The 22817-nt window shown below is 46.1% G+C and overlaps 1 protein-coding gene across 1 annotated transcript in view; it reads left to right on the top strand.

Annotated features, from left to right (window-relative positions):
* The first annotated feature begins 374 nt into the window (after positions 1-374).
* LOC141951362 (serine-rich coiled-coil domain-containing protein 1-like) overlaps positions 375-22817 on the top strand; it is a 43553-nt gene continuing 21110 nt past the window's right edge. The window contains 8 exon segments of the mRNA XM_074887474.1: positions 375-588; positions 591-779; positions 782-826; positions 829-1134; positions 1137-1250; positions 1253-1276; positions 1279-1683; positions 4328-4498. Coding sequence (XP_074743575.1) covers positions 375-588; positions 591-779; positions 782-826; positions 829-1134; positions 1137-1250; positions 1253-1276; positions 1279-1683; positions 4328-4371 — 1341 coding nt within the window. The 3' untranslated portion in view covers positions 4372-4498.

Here is a 22817-nt window from a genome sequence, read left to right as displayed (position 1 = left end):
TACATTTGTGTATCTTTTGGCATGTGGATTTTATACTGTTACCCAGTGTCATCTCATTGTATAATATATCATACGTAATACTATATCTCTCATCTGTAGAATGTTTTCAGACACATCTTTGCTCAGCTGCTGGGTTTTCAGCGCTGCCTATTGAACATATCTTTGAAATTCTAAAAATCTTAAGTAATGCATACGCAGCAACTTGCAGCTGTACATAAAACTGATGTTGGCATCTCATGTATTTAGGCTGACTTAAAGTCCGTTCAAGTGGACTTTGAGGCTGTATCATTTATATATATATTTTTTCTTTTTTTTTTTTTTCCATCCCAGATTAGTTTATTGGCTGTGAAGAGCCACGGACACTTTGTGCCCTGATGGGGGACTCAGGATCCAGATGATCGACTCTGGTATCTCGGTTGCCAATATTCAGGAGAAGTATGAGCTGGAGACACGACTCCCTCCCTTCCTCACCCTCTTCTGCTGATGCCACTGGTATCCACACCCCCTCCCCATGCAGCACTAACTCCAGCTCAGGGAGCACAGGCAAGCGCCGGAGTATTTTCTGCACTCCTTCCATCAGCTTCCGTAACAGAGAGGGAGTGAGCAGAAGCCTGACTCGGCTGGTCAGAATGTCAACATCTCAAATGGTGCCCAGTCCTCTCGTGGCGTGTTTCAAAAACTGAGCTTAGAGGAACAGGTTAAAAGCAGAGGAAGGCATTCAGTTGGCTTTGGGAGCTCACGTAGCAAGAAGATAACAAGGTCTTTGACAGAGAATTTTGAAGAGGGAAGGAGCCCTCAGCTGATCAGAATGTCTTTATCAATTGCATAACTCTGGGAAAAGTGAGGGTGACGATCCAGGCTTTGCAGAGGCGCAGAGCCGGTACTCTGTCAAACAATCCACACGGAAACTTCTCCCTAAATCTTTTTCATCACACTACGGGTTTTCCAGACCAGTTCGGGAGAGTCAATCCGTTCCCTCTGTGCAGCAATCCAGGTGCTTGCTGGAGGTTAAATCGTACGCAGAAAGTGAACCTGTGATGGCCGAGGCCTCTCCTCCGTGCTCGGCCCAGATGACAGAGGGCATGGGAAGCTCCTTGCAGCCCCCGCTGCTCTCGGGGGACCTCACGGCTGCCCAGGCCCCTCCGGCTTTGTCGCCCTGACAGAGGATTCTGTTTCGGATGTCGATGCTCTGCCCAGCGGCGGGACTGGGGTGCTGCTCACAGAGGGGTTTGGCCACAAGGGCTCTACCTCTCGATCTTCTTTAATCCTGCTGCTGCTGCTGTGAGGAAATGGAGATTGTGGACAGTGCTGGCCATTCTGCTGGTGTATCTGCCGTGAGTCGTGCAAGCTCCTGTAGTGTTGAGTCTAATACCTCATTCAAAACCCCAGCTGCTAATCAAACAGAAGTGGTGTTGCAAGCCAATGAACTACACGTGAGTGATGCCAGGCACATAGGAGAAATTAACTTGGCAAATGCACGTTCAGAAACCTTTGCGTTACAGCGTAGAGAAGAACCAGGGACGCTGGCTTCAAAAGCACAGGGGTTGGGTGGGGGCAGAAATGAAAGCACGGCGTCCAGGCACACGAGAGAGACAATTCCTGGAATGGAGTCTAAGATTGTTCCATGTTCTGAACCCCAGTCCTGTAAAACACAACAGGGCTATGAAACAAACCCTTCTAAAGGTATGTTTTGTGGTCTTTTCATTGGGGGGGGTGGGGGTGGGGGGTGGTTTGCCTCAAGTTCTTCTGTAAGAATTGTTTGGTCATAAAGTGTTTTTGTAGAGCTACAAGTGCTAGCTAGGAAGTTCAAAAGTTACGCATTGTGTCCTCCTCCCAAAATTATAGGAATTAAACAAAAAGTCTATGATTTTTTTGAGCTCCCGTTTTACAGTTTGCTAACACCCCCCAGTGCTGTTCATAGCTATGCCTTCCTGTGGTGGAAAATGAATTCAGAGAGGGAGCACTGCTGCTCCTCTCTTGTTGAGGGCTGGAGCTGGGACTTTTGGGACATGCCTAGTTTGGACTTGAGCCAAATAGTTGCATTGTTTGAGATGGAAACATTGCCAGAGAAATGCACCTTCTTTTAGTCTGGTTATGAAAAATAACACAATTTATCTTGTATTGATCTGGGTTTTGAAATTTCCTGACTCTCTTGCTCTATTGAACTGATGGTCTAGAGTAGCTTGGAGTAGATGTTTCTGTGGCAGAGTGTGAGACGTCCTGTTTCTGCTTCCATCTGAAACAACATTGTGCAAGTTCTCATTATGTGTCATCTGTGAAACGGTAAGAGTTAATTACCATCTAAATTTCACACTGGATCTTTAGCTTATGAAGAGAAATTTGGAAATATTAACAAGATTAAGTGGAGAGGCTTTGCCTAGAAATCCCGGTCTGTAGAGATGCAGATGAACAAAGGCACCAGGCCCTTGAGTGAAGGACACATGTCAGAAGGCATTTATCTCTGACAGTTTATTTTCTCAAACCAACCTAAACACTGGTGCTTTCTTGTGTAATTCTGAGGCTGTATCTGGTGGGCCAGAACTTGTGAGTTAACAAGACTTCATTTCTAGTGTTTGTATTAAAAGATGAAGGAGTGTAAACTCATATGAATTCATACCCATCTTTTTGCTTGGACATTTATCCAGACATGCAGATTATAAGCAATCAAAAGCAATCTTGCTTTTTGAATTGTTTGTCGCTGCAAGGCTTGATTGGATATCTTGTACGTAAATGGCAATATAAAGTCAAATTAATTCACTAACTTAGCTTTCACCAGAAGGGACCTCTTTCCCTCAGAACCTTAGTCAAAATATTTCCCTTGGTGTCTGTTCGCAGTCCTGAGCACTTGGTTGGCTTCCTTGCAGCATTGACTCATCTGGGGTGAGCTCATCCTTTTGAACAGGAGTTACCAGAGGGTACTGCAGAGCAGCCAGGGAGCAGCTCGCAGAGATGGTTGGGAACACACCGGGCATTTGAAACTCCCCCGTTGGCAGTTGGATGTGCACTCTGGTTTTGGAAGGCAGCTCACCGGAGTTGGAACTGTGACAGAGGGATTTTTGTAAATGGGATTCATGTTCACAGAAACACTAGAGCTAATACATAATAGAGCTAATACGTAAAAGTTGATGATTAATTGTTACGGTTTTATAGTGCTGTTCAAAATGCAATTTTTTTTGACTTGTGTGATGAAGAATGTATTTAAAATTAGAAACTGGCCAAGCATACAAAAGGACCATTGAAAAAAGATAAAAAATCCTGCCATATGAAGTGAAAGAAATACAAGAAAAGCTTACATGGCATTCAGTAAGATATGGTTATAAGTAGTTTTATCTGTTACAAACCGACTGGCTTGGACATTTGGTTTTGCTAAAATAGTATTTAAAAACAGATGTGGATGCAAAATATTTGTGTGCATTTTTTAAAATAGATATTTTCTGTAGCAGGATTCATAGCTGATGTCTTTATAGATAGTATTGGAAATGTGACATTAATGTATGAGCAGGTTTGATGTCCCATATATTTCTTAGTATGGCTTTATGTATTTTTATGTGATACGGATTTTTTTGAAAAGTCTTAGAGAAAATGTCTGTTCTCTCACAAAAGGCAGAAGCTAAGATTTTCTGTGTTACATTTCTTATGCTATTATGTTTCTCTCTTTTCCTATCTCTAAATTTGCCCTAATACCTCCAAATGTAATTTTTCCTCCTCTTTCCTAGTGTGTTATTGTTTAATAGCAGTAATTGGGACTGGGATTCAGCCTGCTGGCTGCAGGCTGGGTTTGGGGGGTGTGGGTGCAGAGCTGAGCTGGGAAGGCCAAACAAACCAAAACCAATGTGCATCCCTGTCCTATGCAGTGATAACAAAGCTGTGACCTGGCCCTACAAAACCTGGACTTGCCTAGCTGTGACCTGGCCCTACAAAACCTGGACTTGCCTCTGGACACAGGGTGAGACAGGCTGGGTTGTGGCAGCAGTGGGCCAAGTGATAGTTTCTCTAGTGGATTTTAGAGTTTGGAAATGTCCTAGAATGAGGGAAGAAAGGAAAGGATGGAGCAAGGGTCCCTCTGGATTCTGTGAGGAGCCGTGGACTCGGCTGTAGCGTGCCGAGTGTGCTGGTCACTGGGGGCTGAGCAGTGGCGTGGTGGCCCAGGGGACAGTTTTATCTGGGTGAGCAGGATCTGCTTCCTGCAGAACATGCTCTGTGCCATCGCCTCTCAGCGTAAGCATTTCAAGCAAAGCAGTGTTCCCATTAAGAAAATATTTGTAGAGAGTAGTTCTTTGTAATGATTGCTGGTTCCTTCTCTATTTGTGGTTGACCTTGCCAACAGCTTCAGTCCATACCGAGAAGGCAGATTTGTTGAGAAATGACTGAGATCCCCTTCAGAAGGTACTGCTGGAGGCAGTCGGCTGGTCATAAAACCAAAGGATGGAAATGCAGAAGAGCTTAACAGCCTACGGAAGAGAGAGCAAGCTCATCCTCTTCAGAAGTGAACAGCATGGTGAGTTTTATTTCCATATGCCTAAGTTTTGTTTTTCTGTGATTGGTGTAACTGTAATGAGAAGCAGCAACTTTACAAGTAATGGATGATAATAAAGGGGGGAAAAAAACAACGAGCTGTCTCAGGCTTCCAAAATATGATCCAGGCTCAGCTACAGATATTAAAAAGCCTTTTTTTCAGGACATGATGTTGTGAAAAGGTTTGCATATGCATCTCTCTGAAGAGATTCTTGTCATGCTTTGCTGATTAGCCTGGGGGAGGGAGACTGCAGCAAAATTCAGTGTGACTATTTCTGAGGTTAAATACAGTGAGCTACTGTGTGGCAACACTTGGTTGTTACTGTGGTAGTTGCTTCATGAACTCATGTCTGGTATGAGGGAGATGAGATTTTGATCAGAAATTGGATAGAGAGGATGTTATCTGGAAGGAGGCTGGTTTGAAAGGTCTGAGCGATCCCTTTCGAAACTGGTGACGAGTTTGAATGCTTTCACTCTGAGCACAGGGTACGGAGGAGAGGAAAGGATCTCTTGGACCCTTGAGGGTCCCGAGGACTGGAACAGCTGAGACAGATCAGATAACTGCAGGAGAGGACTTCTGAAACCTCTTCTAGTGAAGCAATAGTAGAAGGAACTGACTGACTGACAAGTTTGTGTGTTCCTATAGCCAGTGAGAATAAACATTTCAAGGTGTGTGTAATTTATACTTACACATGTGCTCTCCAGTGAGTGAAGGAAAGGAAATAGTAAGATTGAACATCTACAGCAATGGCATCTGCTCTTTAGCTTATGGGAATCACTAAAACAACTTTTATGGACATTATTAGATCAAAATATTTTATTCATCATGCTAGCTGAAAAAAGGAGGATTCACTTTGTACTCATATCTGAAAACAGCTTTTCACAGAAAGCAAGAAGCTCCAAGTTTCTTACCCCTGCCTAGAGTTTCTAAACAGATGTGTAAACAAAGGGGCTTTTCTGTTTCAGGTTTATGTAATAGCTGTTATGTTACGATGATGCAAGACCAAACACACCCCCAAGAGACTCAGTGTGAGCACAACTGCTCTTTTGAAGAGAGAGTTTTTTCAGTTTTTCAGAGATGTGAAACTGGTTGGTTCAAACTGATGTTGGATTTCCAGTTACGTGCGCTTTTGGTGGAGTTTTACAGGCTAATGCCAAAACTCAACAACTCCTGCCATTGCTTAGACAACTTTTAGGAGTGTGTGCTGCTTTGGCTGCCCCTAAACGTGGAATCTTCTCTCTCAGCCGAGAAGTCAAGGAAGGCTAAAATTGTCTTCCTTTGTGAGATTTGCCCGTACGAGTTCCTGGTTGGTCATTTAAAAATAGCTTCCCAGAGAAGGAGCTAATTTAGTGTGAAATGCCCTTACGGAACCTGTGGTGGGAAACTGGGGTTTGGAAGTTCCTCAAGAGGATGTGAAGTCTGTGTTTTGCCTCAGTATATCTCACCCCTGAGTCTGAATGTGGCATCCAAATGTTCCTTTGTGGCTGGGCTCACAAATGCTGCTGTGGATGGCAGGAGAAAACGACATCAGCACTGAGCACATTCTGACTGTGTACGGCCGATGCACAGCAGGTTTTTCAGTGTGCCAGTGTCCTGAAGCAGTGCTCACTAAAAACTCACCTGACATGGAGTTACTTGATGTCTTTTACAGAAATGCTTGCCCGTACGCTCACTTTGTGTAACCTGGGCAGATTGGTTTACCTACACTTCAATGACAGGATTATTCTCCTCTTAGCAGTATCAGATTGTGCAGATTGATCAGTATTCACAGATGAATTTTATATTCCCTGAGAGGCAGGAGGCAAATTACTTTTAGGAAGGAAGCCTTACTGATTTCTAGATTGTTGCTAACTTGTCAGATAAAGTAGTACAGTACTGCAAAAATACTTCAAAAGAAACCCCTTGATTTTTTAATACTTTTTTTAATCCACTGGATTAATACACCCAGAGATAGAGCATAGAAATAAAGAGGTAGAATTGCTAAATAGTAGAAGAAACCTTTGTGCTATTCAAGCATATAGGTATAGGATGTTTCTCTGTTTCTGCAGGAAGTTCACATCTAAGTATCAGTGAATAACATTTTTCAAAGCCAGAAAGAACATGATGACATTTGAAGATGCTGTTTCATGTAGGCATGCACCGTGTTACGCAGGTGTAGTTCCTGCCCTAAGAAGCTGGTTAGCTGTGGCTCCAGCCAGTAAACCCGATTTGGGTTGTTAGAGCCAAGCTGTTAGGCAGGTCTCTGTGTTAATGTTAATACTAGGCTGGACTGATGCCATAGGGCTTCATTCTGTTTAGCCCTGTGTTAATGATGGGACTGTGTTAATGATGGGACTAGGAAGGGACAACACAGTAACAGCAGGAAGTCAGCAAAATGTGCATGGGGGTAGGTGGTGATTTGAGTCTCTTCATGTTTTGTGTATGAAATCCACAGGGTTTTTTTTCCAGTTCCATTAGCAAGATCGTCCACAAATTCACAAGTGCTTGCTCATGCTTATTGGTATTACAGTCACAGACCGAGAACTTTTACGTCAAGGTAACTGTGCATGCTTATGCGTGAAGGCAAAATATATCCCAATACATACGGATATCACCTTCTTCTGTTAAGAAAAAACGCTAGATAAAAGCTTTTTTAGTAAAGAGTGAGATATAAGAAGTAGTAAAACAACCAAAACCAACACTACACCCCCTTCCACACACACGCCTTCCACCCCCACCCACCCCCATCCAGAAAGCAAAAGAATAAAAGGAATTAAAAATGGAAGAAACGGAATGTTCATAATAATACGTATCTGAACAGTAAAAAGGCCCCTTCAAAATGCTTCCCACAAGCAATGTTTAGCACCCCAGTAACAGATTGTTACCAGTGAATGATCCTAATGAAGAATAAATACTGGGTAAAGAACTGGAGTTACTAAATGAGGTATTATTAAAAACCTCAACCTAGCTTTCTTGTGTACCTAAAAAAACCATTAGTCACTCCTCTGTGGCTACCCGTATTCATTTTGTTCACTTTTGAAAGGAGATGAACCCCCGGCATTCAAGGGCTGGCGAGTTGATGGGAGGTGGCCGAGGCTCCCTGGCAGGGCAGCGCTGCTGTTCAGTTGTGCTCCCAGGCACCCAGGGAGGGGCAGGAGCTGTGGATGCTGGTTTCTGGCATCATCCAGAGCTCGTGTGAGGAGCTTTGTGGTGTAGAAGATACCCTTTCCTCACAAACTGAAGAAGGTCCTCCAAGACCCTGTTTGCTTTCTTTTCCTTGTTGGCAAGCGGTGTGGGCGGCTTCTGCTGAGGGGCTGGCGGGAGTAAGGAGCCAGAAGAACGGAGGGGGTGCTGGGTTTTCACAGGAGGTGAGAAGAAGAAAAAAAAGATTAGCATCTGAGAAACTGTTCTTCCTCCTAAACAACTTGCTCAGCAGAATATTCTTGCATGATTGGCAGTGCTCTTTTTGAAGGCGATCGATAAAAGCTTGGCTGGGTGGATCTCCTAAATACTGAGAATGTGTATCAAACCTGCAAAGATGGTCAGCACCTCCCCCAAGAGCGGCATTAACTCCTTGAGAGGTGTGGGAAGCAATGATAATCTGGGCAGGAGCAATGCTCCTCATAAATGAGATTTAGGGAAATAAAAAAGTCTTTCAAAGTAACTCTGCAAACATGCCAATTCCGTAGTACTGTAAATAATGACCTGAAACAGCCCCTTGAGATGAACTGCTGAGGTTACTGCTGATGGGTGGTTTCCATCAGAATGGTTTCAAAGCCATCATTCCTGCAGTGACCGATTTCTGCCACAAGATGCCACCATTTCACTACAAATGGTGTCAGACTGTGGCACTCCAGTTACCACAAAAGGTGAAAGCTGAAGTTGAGGACAGGTTTTTGGGACAGTTTAATGTGGATTAGCCTGTGCAGTATAATAGACCCTTTTCAAATGAACGTGGTGATACTGATGCAGTTTAAAGAGATTTATATTGCTGTAGAAACTCTGGTCATGCAAACGTTCCAACTATGAAGTCATCAGTTACAACTTTAAACATTTAGACATAACATATAGACCAGTTAACTGCGTCTCAGCAGATGGATGGCGGCTGTGGCTGAGCTCTCTGCTCTCCAGCCAGGTGGTGCTTTTTTCCCGATGTGTAAGAGAGGCAAAAAGAAAGAAGGAAAATGCAAAGCGGCGTGGTGAAAGACCTGAATGACCTGAAATATGCAGCCCTACAAGACCAATGAAAAGAATGTAAACGTGGGTAGTTGAAATGTAGGAGAGAATTCGAATAACCACATTGAAAAAAATAGGATCTCTTGTATGTCACTACACGTTAAAAAAAAGTTCAGAGGACTGTTGGAGCTCCTAGAGCACACTGCCCAGCCTCAGGACGTGAGCTGCACTGTGCTGTGTGCACACGTGTGTTGTTACTCTGTCAGAAATACGGCTGCACACGTGCAGTGGAACGAGACTGCCCACTGACCTTTGGCTCTCTTGGATGTGTCTTTCTGTCCCTCTGCAATTGTTTACATGGAAAATAACTGCCTGTGTTTGTGAGTGCTCCCTTGCACACACCTGGCTATCAGCACATGTGCCATGTAACTAAAAGAAACCTTATTTTTCTGCTTTTTCCTGTCCTGGTGAACATGCCTCCTGTCCTTTGTCCTGCAGGACTGCATTTCTCTGGGCACTCTCTCGAGCACAGGTCTTTCTTCAGTTTCTCATACTTGAATCTTCTCTAAATGTTGCCTGTTTTTAATTTCTTAAATTCAGCTACAAGTTTCCATCTTTGCAGGTAAAAGTATTTGTTTGCCCTCAGTGCTGCATCATCCCCTTCTTTTGCCGAGAGCAGGGCAGCCTGGCCTGCTTGTGTCAGTCCAACGAGAGCTGCACAGCTGATTTTTCTGGATTGTTGCTCTGCCTGTGCCGTTTCTTTCTTTGCATCTTTCCCACGGCTCCAGTACATGAGATGAAACTGCTTGTTGCCAGTTAAAGGACTTCCATGGCCTAAGGCCATCCCGGCTTTTTCCCCCTCAGCTTTAACAGTGATACAAGTCTTCATTGCCTGCTTGTCAAACTGTCAAGTAGTTGCATTCCTGTTTGCTCCCGCGCTGCCTGTCATGCACTAGCGTAACGGCAGTTACCACAAAAGTCTCTTCATTTGCTTTCTCAAATTTAATCTTATTTTGTTTTGACTTGCCTACTAGTAAGAATACAATACCGAACTAAGATAACTTTTCAAGATGCGTGCTGGTACTGTATTACTGAGGTTTTCTTGCTTATCCATCCCATGCTGACACTTGGTGAAGTGCTAAGGCTTGGACAACAGGCCCAAGCCAGGGTTGACCTATAGATGAATCCTGTATATTTTATAACTGATAACCATTGTGCTAACAGGTCTTATACTAAGTTATAACAAACCACCTAGTCTGATGTAAAAGGTGGAAGTGTTGAAGCCTGAGCAACAGGCCCTGCACCGAAACTGTTAACTCAGTATGTAATCCCTAATGAAATCTGCATGGAGGATGGAGCTGTCTTGGATGTATCTCCGTTCCTTGTATGTGAATAGAACAAGAGAGTCATGGAGGCAGGTGCCTGTCCTCGAGGCCCGATGTGAGACCTTGTGCATAATCCGATCCGATAAGCAGAGAAATTCCCTTAGTTTCTTCCTTGAGCCCTGGCCGGGCTCTGGGGGAACCTAATGTGAAATTTAAACCAGATACTTCCGCTTAAAACAAAGGTGCCAGCTATTCTGGCTTGCTGATTTTTGGCATATAAGGCTGGACCCGCTCACAGCGACTTTGGGTGCCTCACCTATGGTGGACGCCCCACGTAGGATTTCCCACTCGCCGGGAAACGCTCAACAAATCCTCGCTGCACCCGGGGCTGCCCAGCGCCTGCGGGGCTGGATGGTGGGAACGGGTGTGAGTGGGGATGGATCTTTCTTAATCACTGTTCTCTCTCTCAGGTAGTAATGATGTGATGCATTACCCTGTATTTTCCTATTTGTTTAAGTGCACTGTTCTGTCTGTTCTTACTGTATTATTCTGTTATATTATTTAGTTATTTCTAGTAAAATACGCCTGCTCTTTTCACTCTGGTGTCTGAATTTAATTGATATCCCTGATCAGCAAAACACTTGGGCAAAATCTCCTTTTCCTCATGCTTGTACTATGCTTATTACGTGGGGATGCTCTGAGTATCTAACATCTCAGTAAGTATATTTACAATATAAATTAAGAAAAGTATATGCAAACTGCTGTTGGAACGGAGGGAAATATTCCGTGGGCTACTGCAGGGTTCGATATCATAAAGGGAGGGGTTGAATATGTCAGTTAAGCATGAAATTTGTAAAATTAATAAGTGACTACTTTAGTGTAGAGAGGGTTGTCTGAAACAGGGAAGACATAACAAAGGTAAATGGCACAGAAACAGTGAGATGCCAGCAAAAGAGATATTAACTGTAAGTGTTTGAGATTCCTGCTGTATCTCTGGAGGGTGCAGAAAGGCAAAACATAGGTCACTTGAATGGAAACGTGTTATGGCCCCTGCTTGGGATGTCTGTTTATGGTAATTATCTAATTAGCAGGTGGTGTCTAAATTTTACTTAGGTGTCCTGGATATCCTGTGTGAGCAGCTGTACCTGGGTTTTGATACCTCGGTGCTCTGGGGTGACTCAGCAATTAATAGTTGGGCTTCTGGTGTATTTCAGAAATTGTACTTGCAGTGATGGAACAGTTACCCAAACCACTGTGTCCAAATCTGTCCTTGGGTCTGATATTGTACATTATGCAGCAGTGTCCAAATCTGCAGCTCATGAAAGTGCGATCAGTGCTTCTCAAAGATGACTTTACTTTGGATGTTTCCTGAGTAATCTTATTACCAAGCACCAGTTCTAGCCTAGTTGCTACATGATGAAAGAAACAACGGGATCCTGTGCCCCCATGGGCTCCACTGAATGTACATGAAAAGGGCAAAAATGTTTTTTTATGTTCCTCTTCTCTGTGCTGAATAGTATGATATTTTGCTGGTGTCTGATGAAGCACTGATCACGGGTGCAACTGGGCTGACTGCTGGTGTAGAGAGGGTTGAAGTGATTTTCGTATTTGCTCCATGTTGCTGTAACATTATTTTCTTCTGCTCTTTTCTCCTTGAATATGGACTTGACCTTCCGCTTCATACCTTCTGAGAGTCTGTGCTGAGACCATTTGGAAGAGGAGATGTTTATGCAGTCTGTGGCCAACACATTAGGTGGCAGATGTTATTGAAAATACCTGTAGTAGTAATTTGGGCCTTATATTTTTAATTTAGCACGGAGAAAGTGCCTTTCACATACTACTAGCATAAAAAAAAATGGAAATGCCAATTGGGATTTCAGCATTTTGTCTGTGATTTTTAGGTCAAGTCGACTAGAAGCTTTTCAGCTAACCACCCTGTGGGAAATTAAAGTCTGTAGCGTAATATACATTTCTTAACATATTAGGAGCCTGTGAAAATCAGATTGCAGTTGTTAGGCACTTTGAATTAAGTCTTGAGATCAAGTAAGTAACGGAAATTAATTTAGATGTGACTTAATACTTATGCTATGATGTTCTGTGCACTTCTTTAAGGACACAACGATTATAGCCCGAAAAAGGGTAAACTGTTATTGTAACATTGCTGTAATTACTCTGATTGCCTAGAGTTGTGTTAATACAGGCAGAAGGTATGGTGAGTTATTGGCAATTTTAAATTGCAGAGAGGATGGATGTGTTGTTCCCTAGTGACAACAGGACAGAATTAGTTCTTTTAGTTATGTCGTGGGTTAACCCCAGCGGGCAGCTCATCCCCGTGCAGCCGCTCGCTTACAGCCTCCAGCAGGACGGGGAGGGGAATCAGAACGGGAACAGTGCGAGAACTCGAGGGTTGGGATAAAGGCAGTGTAACAGGTAAAGCAAAAGCTGTGCGCACAAGCACACACAAAAGGAATTCCTTCACCAGTTCCCGTCGGCAGGCGGGTGTTGGGCTGTTTCCAGGAAGGCAGGTCTCCATCACGGTGCTTGGGAGGACAGATGCCATAACTGCAAATAGCCCCCTTCTTCCTTCTTCCCCAGCTGTTACTGCTGAGCAGCACACGGTGTGGTGGGGGATACCCCTGGGGTCAGCTGGGGTCAGCTGTCCTGGCTGGGCCCCCTCAGCCTCTCAGTGGTGGGGCAGTGTGAGGGGCAGAAAAGGCCTCGACACTGTGCAAGCACTGCTCAGCGACAGCTCAAACATCCCTCCCTCTGCTCTCAGCACTGCTTGGGGCACAGATGCAAAACACAGCTCCGTGCAAACTACTAGGAAGACACTTAACTCTCTCCCAGCCAAAACCAGTACAAGCTGGGTGTCTGATATTTTCTTGTGAAGTTCTAATGTAAGAGTACTTGCTGTAAGTATTGTCTGAACTAATTTACAGGGACCAGAATTTTAAAACTACAGATAGGTGTCCTCCATAATGTTATGTTTATATTTTATTAATGTAGTACTTGGTGAGTGGAGAGCACTACTGCATGCAAATGCAAAATGTTAATCGACTTGATTCGCTGAGATTTTTGCATACTGCTCTTAGGCTGGAACGTTTAAAACTAAGCCTAATATGACATGATGAGCCTTGAGGGTGCCTTTTTATTACTCCAAGTAAATTAGACTTTTAAAATATGCTACAGCATTGATTTCCTGTTGTAAAATAGTGAAGTTAGTGGTTTCTGTAGCGGGAGGCCGTTGCTGGTTTGTAGAAAGTGGCAGAATTAAATTAATCTCATTCATTTTCCTTTTCCCTGGTGAAACATGACTTACATGATTCCAAGCATTGGTTACTCAAATGTATAAGGAAGACCTTTATATTCAGTGATATAGGCAGTGGGGATTTTACTCAAGTAGTGCACATTGATGTGGGTGAGCTGTGTGCTTGTGCTGTGCCATCGCCGATTGAAAAACCAAAGGCTTGGTTTGTGTGGTCAGTGTTGGCATTAAATCACCACTGCAGTACCAGTAGCCTTTTCTAAAAGTTCACAAAGGCATAGCTATCCACAGTCTTTTGTAATTTCTTAACTATTTGTGGTGGTTTAGGCTCTGCCGGGGTCCGAGACCACGCGGCCGCTGCCCCTCCCCTAGAAAGGGAGTGACATACAAAGCCCCGGGGCTGAGATAAGGAAAGGTTTAATACAACAGTGCGACAGCAACACAACAAACAGCAACAATAGCAATAACAGTAGCAGTGATAACCATGAACAGAGCAAGTTATGTACCGATACAGCAGTGAGAGGAACGGCTGCACAAACGCACGCGCTCACCGATTCCCCCGCGCTTGGGCGCCAGGAGGTGACGTCAGCATGGTATTGAATAACCCGGCTAGAGCTTCCCCCCCACTGCTGGGGAAACTTAACCCTATCCTGGCTAAACCAGGACACCCTCCCATTCCTCTCCTGCTTTTTTCAGTCGTCTTTTTTCCCTTAGAAGCTTCTTTCTCCTCCTAATTTCTATCACTGTTTCCAGCATCTTTCTCACATTTTTGCTACATCCATTTAAAGAGAAGCCCCAAATGTTAAATGAATCCCATATCTAAGCAATATTTACCGTACTGTTTGCCAGTGTAGTCTATTCCACTTACAATTTTTCCTCGTTAGTCAGTCAGTACTTTGCAACGAACAAAGGTTTTCACCACCTGCCCTTGAGTGCTCTCCGCAGTTTCTTGATGTGATTATATTTCTTTCTACTATTCATCACTGTTTTCAGTGTTTGTGTATTCACCACAACATCTCATTTCAGTGCATATTACGTTGCACTAAGTTCACCAGTGCGGAATTGAGCTGGTAATGGAGTTGTCCAGGGACCATACTATGAACTCTGTTTCCAGGCCCAGCGTCCAAGCCCAGCTCAGGCTCTCCTGGCTGTGCCCCAGCTGCCCTGCTGCAGCACAGCCCGTCCCTCTGCACATCCGAACTGCAGGCTGGGAACAGGACGGAGGGGCGGTGCTTCAGGGAAATAGTCGTCCAGCCAAGGCAGAGAGCGGCCTCCTGCCTTTGGTCTGTCCGCGAGTAGGCAACCAAGGCTCAGGACCGTTTATTTCCAGAATGATTGCTGGCTCGTTGAACAAAAGCTCCATTTCAAATATCCTACCACTATTTCTTATGTTTGAAAAATGCTAAAGACCTGTTTCTGGAGGATTAGCAATATGTTAATCTCCCTGTAGAAAGAATGAATTCTGTACGCTCACGGGATGTCTATACAAACTACTGAGGGGAAGAATTCAAAAAAAGGAAGAGCCTTAGGCTAAATTTGAAAAGATATTTAAATGCCATAACTAGTCTTCCTTGATCATTGTTAGTGGATCACAGAAGATAATAAAATACAGGTGAAGTTAAACTTAAATGGCAGAGAAACAGAAAAATCTGTTGGTCTGGAATTCTTTGATTTGATAATAACCTGAGACCTGTTGGATGTAAGACTTGAGATGGCAACGGATAAACCGGTGTAATCTCCGGAAGAGCCTCTGAGAAATACACCCTCTGACAGATGAATCAGGGCTTCAGGACAAGCTGTGGTAGACAATGTGGAAGTTGCAGCAGCCTCATGAGGGGGAAGGTGAGCACAGCACCAGGAGGAGGAGGAGAAAGCATCACGGGTGGCGACGACAGCAACGGCAGCCGCACTGGGTGTAAGGAGAGACTGAGACTTCTCATGCAGTTTTCATGGTTTTATTTTCCTTCTTTCATGATGAGGCTACTAACAAGCACCTCCAAGTCCCCTTGGGGGCTGGCGCGCACCCCAGCTGCTGGCCCGGCCCTGGTTTTGCCGGCTTCTGGCCACCCTAGCGTCGCCGGCGGCGTGGCCGCTTGTGGGCTGAAGAGTCCTGGGAGCAGCTGGCCTTCCTCTTGGGGCGGCGCCGGGGCCCCCCGGGTGAGGAGTCCGTGCCTTGGCCAGCAGCGGAGGGACCGGCCACCGCCTGCCCCAGCTCCTCACGGGGCTCCTCCTGCGCTCTGGGGTCGGGGGCAGGAGTGTCCCCTGGGGCGGCGGCAGGGCCAGGGGTGGCCGCAGGGCTGTGCTCCTGCTCCTCGGCAGCCTGGGAGTCGCGGGGCTCCAGCTGCTGCATGAAGCGCTCCCTGCACCGCTCTGCCACGACGGCGACCAGCTGGCGCACAAACGTCACCGTCCGGTGCTGCAGGAAGGTCTGCAGATTCCGCACCAAGGCCTCCTCGTCCGGCCCGTAGTGGCACAGATGTGCGATGATGTCGGCCTGTACCAAATCCACCAGCCAACAGCGCTCCCTGTACATCTCCAGGAGCTGCTGCCTCAGCCAGGGCATCAGGGGCTCCAGGATCTCCCTGCTGTGCCGGAAAGAGCCCGCCCAGACACGGGGCAGAAAGCCACCCACGGGCACTGGGTCCGCAGCCCGCTGCTCGTCCTGGTGGCTGGCAAGTGATGGACGGGAGGGGCGCCGCCGGAAAGACATGTCCAGAAAATCTTCCTCTGACCGCACAGAGTAGAGGATGTCCTTGACAGTCTGCCTGCAAAGGGGGCACGACGCTTTCCTCTTGGCCCACCGCACAATGCAGCCCAGGCAGAACTGGTGCAGACAGGGGTTCACGTAAGCGGCGCCATCTTGGGTCTCGCCGCAGATGGGGCAGCTCCACTCGCTCTCTTCAGCCATGTTGGCTTGTTGCGGCCGGCTGGGGAGAGCTGAGGACGAGGAGCTGCTCCCCCTCGCTGGCGTCACACGCTGCAAAATGGAGAAAGGCCCCGGTCACTCACTGTCCTGGCAAGGGGAGGAAGAAATGCCCAGGCCCGTGGCGAAGGACACCCTCCGGCTCCCCGAGCGCCTTCACCCACCCCGGGGGGACGCTCCCCCGCACAGCTCACCTCCGCTGCCGCGAGCGCGCCCGGCGGTGCCCGGCTGCCTGACCCAGGCAGGGCCGGGGAAACACAGGGGATGGCTCCGGGACGGGCACCGAGAGCTGCCGACGACAGCCCCCAAAGCACCACCCGGCACCCGGAGCAGCCTCGCTCAACCCTCCAGACCTCGCAGACACGCTCGGCAGGAGTCCAGGCAGGAGCCAGACTGGGCCAGGCGCAGGCAGAGGCTGCAGGGAGGGACGTGAGGTCACATTCCATCGCTCGCTGACGTCACAGCCCACCTCACGGTGACGTGACAGTGGGCCGCCTGTCTCCATGGCGCTTGCCTGTGTCGGGGCCTGACTGGCACCGGCACTTGTGCAGATGGAAAATGTAACCGTTCCCCTGTTCCTTGGACGTAGAAACGAGCCACTCTTCTATGGCTTGTACCTGTTCCATTGCAAGCACGTGTGGTCTAGAGAACACATAGCTGAAGCCCGGCAGATGAGAAGAAGCCGTCAGTAATCCATGTGAGGAAGCTCGAAAGCAGAGGCAGGGTTTGCACAGAAAATGCCCTGGTTATGGCAGAGACACAGTTCTCACTGTCAGAGATTTGTGGAGAGTTGCTCATTAGAGGGAACTGACGCCCAAAAAGGGTTTCTCCGCGTTCCTTTCCCTGGTCATCACATACAGCTTAAGTTAATTTTAAATGGCAGCACAATGGAAAATTCTGTTTGCCTGGAATTCCTCCATTTGATAAGCTGAGAGACGCGTTGAAGTAAGACTTGAGATGGCAATAGCTGGAATAGTAAAATCTCCTGAAAAACCTGTGAGAAATCGACTCTGACGAGTCGTGGCTTCAGGGGAAGCTGTGATGGACAATGCGGAAGTTTCAAAGCTGTTTATAAGAGGGTTTAGCACCAAGTATAGAAGAATAGTTTTTAAAGAAATGGTGGATTGGAAAAGGATTATTGGATTTGCAAAGTTATGCCAAGCTTTGAGGAACAGTTAAAGCCTGGCTTTAACACCCTGCTTTGTGCATTTCCAATCTCTGGCCCGTGGATCACCCCACCCACCTCCAGCTCGCAGAGGGAGAGATCCTGGTGCTCCTTTTTGGGGTAACACTGGCTGTGAAACCAGTGCTGGCACCTGTGAGATCTGAAAGCTTGCCACGGTACCACATTCAATAAAGAGATTAAAGTCTGTGTTTTACCAGACAGCAATGTTTTGGTGTACCATTTCCCCCACACCTCGAATTAACCCCCTCCAGAATTTGCTCTGCTTTCCTGCATTCTCTGCGTTGGTCACGATTTGCTCCTGTCCCAGAGCAGGCAGAAACACCCAGCAGAGACACAGTCCCGGTGCTGTGAGCTAACGGCATGCCAGCCGGGCCAGGAACGTTTGGATCACAGATTTCCCCGAACGGCCCGAGCCTCCGCTCCCTTCCTCCCCACGCGCTGCCCTCTGACCCACGCTCGCTGCTGCCGCGTCTCCCACACGTGGCGCTTGCCTCAGCTCAGCCACCTACGGCCGATTCGGCTTTCCCGTGTGGGCCAAAACGCAGCGCGCAGAGTAATGAGCTGAAGGACAGCACGAGTGTGTGCACCTGGAGTCGTGTGCCACAGCAGCTCTGAGCTGATATGGCAGCAGATGTCACAGCCTCCCCTGACATTCTTGGTCATTCCCAGGTATTGTATATTTGAGTTAGTCTGTTTTCATTGACATCCAAACCTATCAGCTCAAGCACAGAAGGCCAGACTTCTTTTTTTTGGTGTGGTGTCAGAAGAGGATGGGGAAAGCCCAAACAAACCCTACTGTCAGGGTGCAGATTAATTGTTTTTGCTTTGAACTAATGCACCTGAGTGCTTGGAAGAACATAAGCCGTGCCACTTAGTGAGCTGTTTGCGCTATTAAAGCATAAACCTTTGTGCTATTCAAGCATATAGGTATAGGATGTTTCTCTGTTTCTGCAGGAAGTTCACATCTAAGTATCAGTGAATAACATTTTTCAAAGCCAGAAAGAACATGATGACATTTGAAGATGCTGTTTCATGTAGGCATGCACCGTGTTACGCAGGTGTAGTTCCTGCCCTAAGAAGCTGGTTAGCTGTGGCTCCAGCCAGTAAACCCGATTTGGGTTGTTAGAGCCAAGCTGTTAGGCAGGTCTCTGTGTTAATGTTAATACTAGGCTGGACTGATGCCATAGGGCTTCATTCTGTTTAGCCCTGTGTTAATGATGGGACTGTGTTAATGATGGGACTAGGAAGGGACAACACAGTAACAGCAGGAAGTCAGCAAAATGTGCATGGGGGTAGGTGGTGATTTGAGTCTCTTCATGTTTTGTGTATGAAATCCACAGGGTTTTTTTTCCAGTTCCATTAGCAAGATCGTCCACAAATTCACAAGTGCTTGCTCATGCTTATTGGTATTACAGTCACAGACCGAGAACTTTTACGTCAAGGTAACTGTGCATGCTTATGCGTGAAGGCAAAATATATCCCAATACATACGGATATCACCTTCTTCTGTTAAGAAAAAACGCTAGATAAAAGCTTTTTTAGTAAAGAGTGAGATATAAGAAGTAGTAAAACAACCAAAACCAACACTACACCCCCTTCCACACACACGCCTTCCACCCCCACCCACCCCCATCCAGAAAGCAAAAGAATAAAAGGAATTAAAAATGGAAGAAACGGAATGTTCATAATAATACGTATCTGAACAGTAAAAAGGCCCCTTCAAAATGCTTCCCACAAGCAATGTTTAGCACCCCAGTAACAGATTGTTACCAGTGAATGATCCTAATGAAGAATAAATACTGGGTAAAGAACTGGAGTTACTAAATGAGGTATTATTAAAAACCTCAACCTAGCTTTCTTGTGTACCTAAAAAAACCATTAGTCACTCCTCTGTGGCTACCCGTATTCATTTTGTTCACTTTTGAAAGGAGATGAACCCCCGGCATTCAAGGGCTGGCGAGTTGATGGGAGGTGGCCGAGGCTCCCTGGCAGGGCAGCGCTGCTGTTCAGTTGTGCTCCCAGGCACCCAGGGAGGGGCAGGAGCTGTGGATGCTGGTTTCTGGCATCATCCAGAGCTCGTGTGAGGAGCTTTGTGGTGTAGAAGATACCCTTTCCTCACAAACTGAAGAAGGTCCTCCAAGACCCTGTTTGCTTTCTTTTCCTTGTTGGCAAGCGGTGTGGGCGGCTTCTGCTGAGGGGCTGGCGGGAGTAAGGAGCCAGAAGAACGGAGGGGGTGCTGGGTTTTCACAGGAGGTGAGAAGAAGAAAAAAAAGATTAGCATCTGAGAAACTGTTCTTCCTCCTAAACAACTTGCTCAGCAGAATATTCTTGCATGATTGGCAGTGCTCTTTTTGAAGGCGATCGATAAAAGCTTGGCTGGGTGGATCTCCTAAATACTGAGAATGTGTATCAAACCTGCAAAGATGGTCAGCACCTCCCCCAAGAGCGGCATTAACTCCTTGAGAGGTGTGGGAAGCAATGATAATCTGGGCAGGAGCAATGCTCCTCATAAATGAGATTTAGGGAAATAAAAAAGTCTTTCAAAGTAACTCTGCAAACATGCCAATTCCGTAGTACTGTAAATAATGACCTGAAACAGCCCCTTGAGATGAACTGCTGAGGTTACTGCTGATGGGTGGTTTCCATCAGAATGGTTTCAAAGCCATCATTCCTGCAGTGACCGATTTCTGCCACAAGATGCCACCATTTCACTACAAATGGTGTCAGACTGTGGCACTCCAGTTACCACAAAAGGTGAAAGCTGAAGTTGAGGACAGGTTTTTGGGACAGTTTAATGTGGATTAGCCTGTGCAGTATAATAGACCCTTTTCAAATGAACGTGGTGATACTGATGCAGTTTAAAGAGATTTATATTGCTGTAGAAACTCTGGTCATGCAAACGTTCCAACTATGAAGTCATCAGTTACAACTTTAAACATTTAGACATAACATATAGACCAGTTAACTGCGTCTCAGCAGATGGATGGCGGCTGTGGCTGAGCTCTCTGCTCTCCAGCCAGGTGGTGCTTTTTTCCCGATGTGTAAGAGAGGCAAAAAGAAAGAAGGAAAATGCAAAGCGGCGTGGTGAAAGACCTGAATGACCTGAAATATGCAGCCCTACAAGACCAATGAAAAGAATGTAAACGTGGGTAGTTGAAATGTAGGAGAGAATTCGAATAACCACATTGAAAAAAATAGGATCTCTTGTATGTCACTACACGTTAAAAAAAAGTTCAGAGGACTGTTGGAGCTCCTAGAGCACACTGCCCAGCCTCAGGACGTGAGCTGCACTGTGCTGTGTGCACACGTGTGTTGTTACTCTGTCAGAAATGCGGCTGCACACGTGCAGTGGAACGAGACTGCCCACTGACCTTTGGCTCTCTTGGATGTGTCTTTCTGTCCCTCTGCAATTGTTTACATGGAAAATAACTGCCTGTGTTTGTGAGTGCTCCCTTGCACACACCTGGCTATCAGCACATGTGCCATGTAACTAAAAGAAACCTTATTTTTCTGCTTTTTCCTGTCCTGGTGAACATGCCTCCTGTCCTTTGTCCTGCAGGACTGCATTTCTCTGGGCACTCTCTCGAGCACAGGTCTTTCTTCAGTTTCTCATACTTGAATCTTCTCTAAATGTTGCCTGTTTTTAATTTCTTAAATTCAGCTACAAGTTTCCATCTTTGCAGGTAAAAGTATTTGTTTGCCCTCAGTGCTGCATCATCCCCTTCTTTTGCCGAGAGCAGGGCAGCCTGGCCTGCTTGTGTCAGTCCAACGAGAGCTGCACAGCTGATTTTTCTGGATTGTTGCTCTGCCTGTGCCGTTTCTTTCTTTGCATCTTTCCCACGGCTCCAGTACATGAGATGAAACTGCTTGTTGCCAGTTAAAGGACTTCCATGGCCTAAGGCCATCCCGGCTTTTTCCCCCTCAGCTTTAACAGTGATACAAGTCTTCATTGCCTGCTTGTCAAACTGTCAAGTAGTTGCATTCCTGTTTGCTCCCGCGCTGCCTGTCATGCACTAGCGTAACGGCAGTTACCACAAAAGTCTCTTCATTTGCTTTCTCAAATTTAATCTTATTTTGTTTTGACTTGCCTACTAGTAAGAATACAATACCGAACTAAGATAACTTTTCAAGATGCGTGCTGGTACTGTATTACTGAGGTTTTCTTGCTTATCCATCCCATGCTGACACTTGGTGAAGTGCTAAGGCTTGGACAACAGGCCCAAGCCAGGGTTGACCTATAGATGAATCCTGTATATTTTATAACTGATAACCATTGTGCTAACAGGTCTTATACTAAGTTATAACAAACCACCTAGTCTGATGTAAAAGGTGGAAGTGTTGAAGCCTGAGCAACAGGCCCTGCACCGAAACTGTTAACTCAGTATGTAATCCCTAATGAAATCTGCATGGAGGATGGAGCTGTCTTGGATGTATCTCCGTTCCTTGTATGTGAATAGAACAAGAGAGTCATGGAGGCAGGTGCCTGTCCTCGAGGCCCGATGTGAGACCTTGTGCATAATCCGATCCGATAAGCAGAGAAATTCCCTTAGTTTCTTCCTTGAGCCCTGGCCGGGCTCTGGGGGAACCTAATGTGAAATTTAAACCAGATACTTCCGCTTAAAACAAAGGTGCCAGCTATTCTGGCTTGCTGATTTTTGGCATATAAGGCTGGACCCGCTCACAGCGACTTTGGGTGCCTCACCTATGGTGGACGCCCCACGTAGGATTTCCCACTCGCCGGGAAACGCTCAACAAATCCTCGCTGCACCCGGGGCTGCCCAGCGCCTGCGGGGCTGGATGGTGGGAACGGGTGTGAGTGGGGATGGATCTTTCTTAATCACTGTTCTCTCTCTCAGGTAGTAATGATGTGATGCATTACCCTGTATTTTCCTATTTGTTTAAGTGCACTGTTCTGTCTGTTCTTACTGTATTATTCTGTTATATTATTTAGTTATTTCTAGTAAAATACGCCTGCTCTTTTCACTCTGGTGTCTGAATTTAATTGATATCCCTGATCAGCAAAACACTTGGGCAAAATCTCCTTTTCCTCATGCTTGTACTATGCTTATTACGTGGGGATGCTCTGAGTATCTAACATCTCAGTAAGTATATTTACAATATAAATTAAGAAAAGTATATGCAAACTGCTGTTGGAACGGAGGGAAATATTCCGTGGGCTACTGCAGGGTTCGATATCATAAAGGGAGGGGTTGAATATGTCAGTTAAGCATGAAATTTGTAAAATTAATAAGTGACTACTTTAGTGTAGAGAGGGTTGTCTGAAACAGGGAAGACATAACAAAGGTAAATGGCACAGAAACAGTGAGATGCCAGCAAAAGAGATATTAACTGTAAGTGTTTGAGATTCCTGCTGTATCTCTGGAGGGTGCAGAAAGGCAAAACATAGGTCACTTGAATGGAAACGTGTTATGGCCCCTGCTTGGGAT

The sequence above is a fragment of the Strix uralensis genome, chromosome 17, assembly GCF_047716275.1.
Source record: "Strix uralensis isolate ZFMK-TIS-50842 chromosome 17, bStrUra1, whole genome shotgun sequence".
Taxonomy (NCBI): Eukaryota; Metazoa; Chordata; class Aves; order Strigiformes; family Strigidae; genus Strix; species Strix uralensis.
Note: the sequence above shows the minus strand (reverse complement) of the source record. Positions and strands in the feature narration are given on the sequence as shown.